The sequence below is a fragment of the Plasmodium gaboni genome, chromosome 11 (assembly GCF_001602025.1).
Source record: "Plasmodium gaboni strain SY75 chromosome 11, whole genome shotgun sequence".
Lineage (NCBI taxonomy): Eukaryota > Apicomplexa > Aconoidasida > Haemosporida > Plasmodiidae > Plasmodium > Plasmodium gaboni.
The window spans coordinates 895,738-903,213 of NC_031491.1; the positions used below are offsets into that span (position 1 = coordinate 895,738).

General features: G+C 16.3%; 4 protein-coding genes across 4 annotated transcripts in view; 2 read left to right on the forward strand and 2 right to left on the reverse strand.

Annotated features, from left to right (window-relative positions):
• Positions 1-1,710: 1,710 nt before the first annotated feature.
• Positions 1,711-2,232, reverse strand: PGSY75_1127100 (deoxyuridine 5'-triphosphate nucleotidohydrolase; the record flags this gene model as incomplete). Its single annotated transcript, XM_018786391.1, has 1 exon — positions 1,711-2,232. The coding sequence occupies one exon, from the start codon at positions 2,230-2,232 to the stop codon at positions 1,711-1,713; it is 522 nt and encodes a 173-aa protein (XP_018641186.1).
• Positions 2,233-4,103: 1,871 nt separating this feature from the next.
• PGSY75_1127200 (hypothetical protein) lies at positions 4,104-4,438 on the forward strand (the record flags this gene model as incomplete). Its single annotated transcript, XM_018786392.1, has 2 exons — positions 4,104-4,179; positions 4,308-4,438. 2 exons carry the CDS (start codon positions 4,104-4,106, stop codon positions 4,436-4,438), a joined length of 207 nt encoding a protein of 68 aa, XP_018641187.1.
• Positions 4,439-4,916: 478 nt separating this feature from the next.
• Positions 4,917-5,819, reverse strand: PGSY75_1127300 (putative methyltransferase; the record flags this gene model as incomplete). The annotated part of the gene is made up of 1 exon (XM_018786393.1): positions 4,917-5,819. One exon carries the CDS (start codon positions 5,817-5,819, stop codon positions 4,917-4,919), a length of 903 nt encoding a protein of 300 aa, XP_018641188.1.
• A 1,146-nt stretch (positions 5,820-6,965) lies between these two features.
• Positions 6,966-7,476, forward strand: part of PGSY75_1127400 (hypothetical protein) — a gene marked incomplete at both ends in the record, with an annotated part of 867 nt that continues 356 nt past the window's right edge. Inside the window, 2 exons of the mRNA XM_018786394.1 lie at positions 6,966-7,130; positions 7,274-7,459. Coding sequence (XP_018641189.1) covers positions 6,966-7,130; positions 7,274-7,459 — 351 coding nt within the window. The remainder of the gene's footprint in view (positions 7,131-7,273; positions 7,460-7,476) is intronic.

Here is a 7,476-nt window from a genome sequence, read left to right on the forward strand (position 1 = left end):
TATGTATATATATATATTCTTTTTTCTTTATATGTTCTTTTAAGAGGTATACAAATTATTATTATTAATTATCTTTAAATCTTTGAAATATGCAAAAACATAAAATTGTTTATTTGATATATGAATAAATCATCATATCATAATCTTATAAAACACAAATAAATTATATTATTATTTAATATTATAGATAAATCATTATTAGTTGTTTTCCCTTATGTTTCATAACAATAAAATAATATAAAAAATAAAAAAAGAAGGATATATAAAACAAATATAATAACATTAAACTGTATTTTGTACCTTTAAAATTAGAAATTAAGTGTTTATTATTTATACAAATATACTTATTTCTTATTTTTTATTTTATAAATATATATTATTATTATTAAAAAAAAAAAAAAAAAAAAAAGAAAAAAAAAAATTTCTCTTTCGATTTTACTTCCTAATTATAATAATATTGAAATGAATACCGTGTGAATTTTATAATATATATATATATTTGTGTCTTTTTATTATTATTATTATTTAGTTATATTCATAACAAAATTTTGGTTATGTATATGTTTATCCTGTTTTCTTTTGTTCAATTTTTTTTAAATATTTACATAATTAAAAAGTAAAAATATCCCTTTTTATTTTTCTTTATATATATATATATATTCTTCTTTTTTTTATTGGGTTTTTTTTTTTTTTTAAAGATTTTAGAAAGAAATGGTTTATATATATTATAAATGGATCAAATATTGTTATAATTATTTTTAGAAATATATATAATATTATATCTTTACATAGTATTTGGTTCTTTTATATATATATATATAATATTATATATAATAATTTACATATATAAAATAAAATTATAAACCAATAATATCATTTATAATAATATATTAATATATATATATTATATATATATATATATATAATAAATAATATATTTAATTATATAACAATAATTTGTTTGTTCATAATATTATATGAAGCAATGATAGATCTTTACGAATTCTATATATAAAACTACCTATTTTTATTTTATTTCTTTTATTATTATTATTATTATTATATATATAATTGTATTAAAAGAATTAATTATGAAATATATTTTTTTCATAATGTTTAAAATAAATGAATATATATCTATATTTATAAATTTCTTAAAAGTTTTTAAGATCTCTATAACATAATCAGAAAGTATCTTTTTTTTTTTTTTTTTTTTTTTTTTTTTTAATTTTTTTTATTTTTTTTTTTTTTTTTTTTTAAAAAAAAAAAAAAAAAAAAAAAAAAAAAAAAAAAAAAAAAAAAAAAAAAAAAAAAAAAAAAAAAGCTGTAAAAAAAAAAAAATAAATAAAATAATAAAATGAAATAAAATAAAATCCTTTAACCGTGTGAATTTTATAATATATATATATATGTGTCTTTTTATTATTATTATTATTTAGTTATATTCATAACAAAATTTTGGTTATGTATATGTTTATCCTGTTTTCTTTTGTTCAATTTTTTTTTTTTTTTTTTTTTTTTTTTCCTTTTATGTTCTATAAGTTTTTACTATATGTTGAGTTATTAAGCAAATAAATCATTACAAATATATAAATATATAAAAATTTATTTTATATAAATAAAAACATATATACACACACATATATATATATATATATATATTTTCATATGCATATAATATGCACAGCTAGCTTCTATATAAAAATAATGTTAATATTTATTATTGGATGTCGATCCAAAACCACCTTCTCCTCTGGAAGTTTCATCCAGTTCCTCAACTAATTCAAAAGAAAGTGGTTCCCCTGTAAAAGAAACCAATTGTACTAATTTATCATTTTTTTTAATGTGATATTCTTGGTCACTAGTATTATCCAGAGCAGCAATAATTTCTCCTCTATAACCTGCATCAATTAGTCCAATTGAATTAGCTAATCGCAGTGGTGTTTTGGATATACTGCTACGAGGAAATAATAAAAAGCTTGTATTTACAATATTGGATTGTTCATCATCTTTTTTTTTATTTTCAGTTTTTTCACATTTATAATAATAATTAGATTTATATTGTAATGCTATTGCCTTAATTCCAAGCTTAACAAAAGTAGTAGACTTTGGTTTTAGTACCTCATCTTTGACAATAAACAAATCTAATCCACTATCACCTTCATGATGTGTTTTATGATTCTTGTACATTTCCCTGACTTCATCACTCAGACACACAATTTTTAAATGCATTTTGAATTATTTATTCTATTATATATATGTAATATATGTATATATATATATATATATATATATATATAGTGTATTATTTTATTTTTTTTTTTTTTTTTTATATTTTCGTTTTTATAAAAAATTTTTAAGGTACTTAAGTATATATTTAAAAATAATAATTATTATATAAAATTGATGTTTTAAAAATTGATAACTGAAGAAAAATAAAAATTATATACTTTTAGAAGTAATAAAAATTTATGATTTTATAAGTTTAAAATATTTGCACACATGTAAATAAATATATTTATATATTATTCATAAATTTATGATTTTATTTTAAGAAAAATACTTTAACAGAAGATGAATAAAAGTAATATCTTAACATTATATTTAATGAGAAAAAAATGGAATCTTTTATTATATATATATATATATATATATATATATATATATTTATTTATTTATGAAGTATGAGTGTTTTATCTTTTAAATGTTTTTATATGTTTTTCTAAAGGAATTTATTAAAAAAATATAATAATTTTTGTATGAAATTATTTTTTTTTTTTTTTATAATTATTTATATATTATTTAGAAGCCTAACACATGACATGCTAGCACATTTATATGAATAATACACATTAATATATATTTATTATATATACATATATAATAAAAAATACACATAGAAGTGTATTAAAAAATTATTATTGTACATATGTGTATTATTTTTTCTAAGCTATATAAAAAATACAAGCATTTACTAAATTTTTCTAAATGATTAGTTTATTCATTTAATTTAAAAGAAAGTGGCTATAACAAAAATGAAAAATATAAAGATTACAATATAATTATTTATACATTAATTTAAAAGATATTATATATATATTATATATATATATACATTATTTGATATAATTATTTTTATTAATATGTAACATAATTAAAAAAAAAAAAAAAATGTAACCTTAAAAAAAGGTGGAGAAAATTATATAAGTTTCTTATGCACTACTAAGGGAATACAAATTGAGAAAAAAAAAAAAAAAAAAAAAAAAGAGACCAAATTTGTTTATTTTAAATAAAAAAAAATATTATTTTATGGAATGACATATAAATATATTTATATTTATATTTTTTACTTTTCGTACGTGAACATGCATATGCATATGTGTTAAAAAAAAATAAAAATGAATAAAGAATCATATAAGCCACAATAAAATATATCTACACATAAATACTTAAGTATATTTATTTTCTTTTCATTTTGTTAACAAATAAACTGTATATATATTAAAGAGCTAAATGATAAATACGTATTTTTCAAAAATTTCCTTTTTTTATAATTCATATAAAAATCTTATATTAAATTTATAAAAATTAAAAAAAAAAAAAAAAAAAAAAATTTATCATGTTCAGGTTGTTATGGCTAAAGGGCTCAAATGGTTGCAAGCCACTACAACATAATATTTATATAAAGGAGAAAATATAAAAACAAATAAAGAAAAAAAAAAAAAAAAAAAAGACACAAAGAAAGAACAAGTTAAAAATGAAAATTATATATTTAAAAGGTTTACACTTGTGCCTATCTATATATAGTTATTATAATTTACGTTGTTGTTCTTCTTTATAATTAATAGCTATTCCCCCCTTTTTTTTTTTTTTTTTTTTTTTTTTTCAACAATAAAACTTTTATTTGTTTCAAATATAATTTAAATTAAATAACAAAAAAATATACTTAATTTTTTTTTTTATTTTTTCATTTTTACATATATTTTATTTTACAAAATCTCAAAATAAAATAATACAACACAATTATAGCATTTTAATATATATATATATATATATATTTATATATATGTACTAATTTTTTTTTTTTTTTTTTTTTTTTAATAATGAGATCGTGTTATTCTCACAAAGGTATAAGCCCTGGAAAACATCCAGGGAATTGTGCTTCTTATGATAAAATAGGTAAACACAATTTATCACAAGAAAAATAAATAAATATATATATATATATATTTTCTTTATGTAATAGCCCTTTTTACATATACAATTACATTCTCTTTCATTTCATATATATTATTTTCTGTTAATAGGAAAAGAAGATATTCAATCAATAAATAATGGAACGTATGCCCAATGTAGTCTCTGTGGTGTAATACATAAGGACCCACATAAACAAAAATTATATCCGTTGAGAGAAGATCAATATAGTAGAGAAGGTTAAAAGATCATTTTTATTTAATAAGAAGAAATGTCTTTTTCTTTTTCTTTTTTTAATATAAATGTTATAAAACCAAAAGTTTAATTTTTTATTTAAACATAAGCATAACATGGATTTTACAAATTACTTAAAAAAATAAAATATATATATATATATATATATATATATATATATATAAATGAAACACACATATATATAATATTATAATTTTTTCCCCGTTTCTTTTTTTTTTTTTATATATCCACTATTAATTATATTTGTACATAAAATATACCAAGATGTTTTAATATACATATATATAAATGCTTGTTATCGGATTTTTATTTTGAGGTTTCTTTCATATATAACTTATTAAAACTTAATTATTATGACTTAAAAAAAATAAATAAATAAATATAATATATATATATATATATATATATATATATTTATTTATTTATAACATCAAAATATCTTTTCATTTTTATATTTATATTTATGTTTATAAAATTTTTTGGGCGACGCAGTAATACATATTTTGTTTATTTTTTTTGACCTTTTTTGATTCTTCTGAACTTTCATGAATTAACTTAACACAAATATCATTTTCACAATCTTTCTTTGTAAGTAATTTAAAATAGGAACATTTTGAAAAACAAAATATGACCCATAAGTATAATGTATATACATCTGTAATAAAATAAATATAACCATTATTTTTTAATAAATGATAATATAAAGACAAATTTTCTATAGTAATAATTCTTCTTCTCCAATTATGTTTTTTAAAATGAGGATCAGGAAAACAAAAAAAGATTTTTTCTATTTGATTTTTTTTTATATAATTTGGTAAGAATTTTATTACATTCGTACGAATAACAGATATATTATGATAATATGGATTATAATTATATCGATAAGATAAAATCTTCTCACCAACATAATTTGTAATTTTATCTCTTATTTCTAAACCTAAAATTAATTTATCATTAAATATTTTACTTAAAGAAAATAATAAACCACCATATCCACATCCTATATCTAAAATAGTTACATCTTTATTATTCTCATAAAATTGATTAAATTTATTTTTTATTTTATAATTCACTGGATATTTATTTGTATTTAAATACAGCACATTATTTATATTATCACTTTTATCATTATTTATATTATCACTTTTATCATTATTTATATTATCTGTTATCATATGTTCATCTTTTGAATTCTCTTTATTTGTTATATATTCATCTTCATTTTTATTTTTGTCAAAATAAAATGGAAAATGTAAACTCCAATCAACATATTCATAGTTCCTCGGATATTTTATATAACTATCTGATAGAGGATTACAATGAGCTCTTTGCCGATATTTTCTTTTACATGGCGTTTTGTGTTTTTTCATTTTTTCATAAAATAATTTTGTATATATTATTATATAAGTAATAATTATAGCGATTTTACCACATTCTTCTTCTTTTTTTTTTTTTTTTTTTTTTAAAAAAAAAGGAAATATAAATTAAAATATATTACAAAAAAATAAATGCATATAAATATATAAATTATATTTATGTGGTAAGTTATTATTTTATAGGATAAAATATTTACAATATATTATATTATTTATTCATTTTATATCCAAGTGTTGTATAGAAAATATATTCTTAAATATAACTCCTATTGCTTATAATATTATATATATAATATATTGTATTTATTATATAATATGAATATGGCTAAAAAATAATGAGCACATTATGTACATATAAAAATTATGAAATCATACTGATTTTTCCCACTCTTACATAAATATATATATATATATATATAATATATATATAATATATATAATAACTCTTAAAAAATATAATGATTATATATATTTTATTTATTATTTTTTCTGTATTTTATAAAAGTTTTTGATTTAAAAATATACAATTAAAAAAAAAACCATCCATTTATATAATATTTATATATATATAAAAGTTTGTTATGTTTTTCAAATGTTTAAAAAGGAAGAATCAGAATCAATTAAAGATATATTATTTTATTATATATATATAAATATTTATATATATATAAGGATGTAATTTTATAAATATATATAAGAGAAAAAAAAAATCTTAAAAGGTGTACAGGTATATGTAAAAAGTTTATAAGTATACCTAAAAAGTACCTACCAAATGAAGGTGTTACTAATAATATTTGGTACAATATAAATAATATAAATATATACATATATATATATATATATATATATTTATATGTATATCCATTTTGTAAGCATAAAAGGACATACTTATAGTTGAAAATATTTTATTCTATGTACTAAGATAATAAGGCAAACATAAAAAAACATTAATAATTTCTTATTTTTTGTTTTAATTTTTTTATTTGTTTTTTTTTATAATAATGTAATTGTAATTATATCAAGACGATAAAATATAAAAATAACTGTTTTATAAAAGTATCCTCTTAATAAAATAATAATATATACAGGGGTGAAAAAAATACATACACATATTATATATATATATATATATATTTATTTATGATGTGGGGGAAAATGAGAAAAAGCAAATTTATATTATTCCTTTTTTTCCTTTTTACAATTAAAAAAATTCATATAGAGACAAGAAAAGTTTGTAATGTGATGCAATTTGGTACTCATGCCATAACTTCAAATAAAGAAAACAGAAGATATTTCAATTATGAGGTATATAATTAAATATATATATATATATATATATATATATATATATGTATATAAAGCGTCATGTAAAATAAAATAATTTATATTACATAGTCATTTCATTTTTATTTATTTATTTTTTTTTTTTTTTTATGTTTCAATTATAGGTTGTTGGGATAATCGATCCTTTTGATAAAAATCGAGTATTATGGACAAGGAGGAAAAGAAATAAAAAATTTAATTTAAATATATTCAAAAATATTTATGATAGTTTATTTTGTAATATAAATGATTATGTATACCTAAAAAATAGCGACCAGTTCGTTTATCGAATATTCCACATAAACTTAAAGGTAATATGACCAAAAAA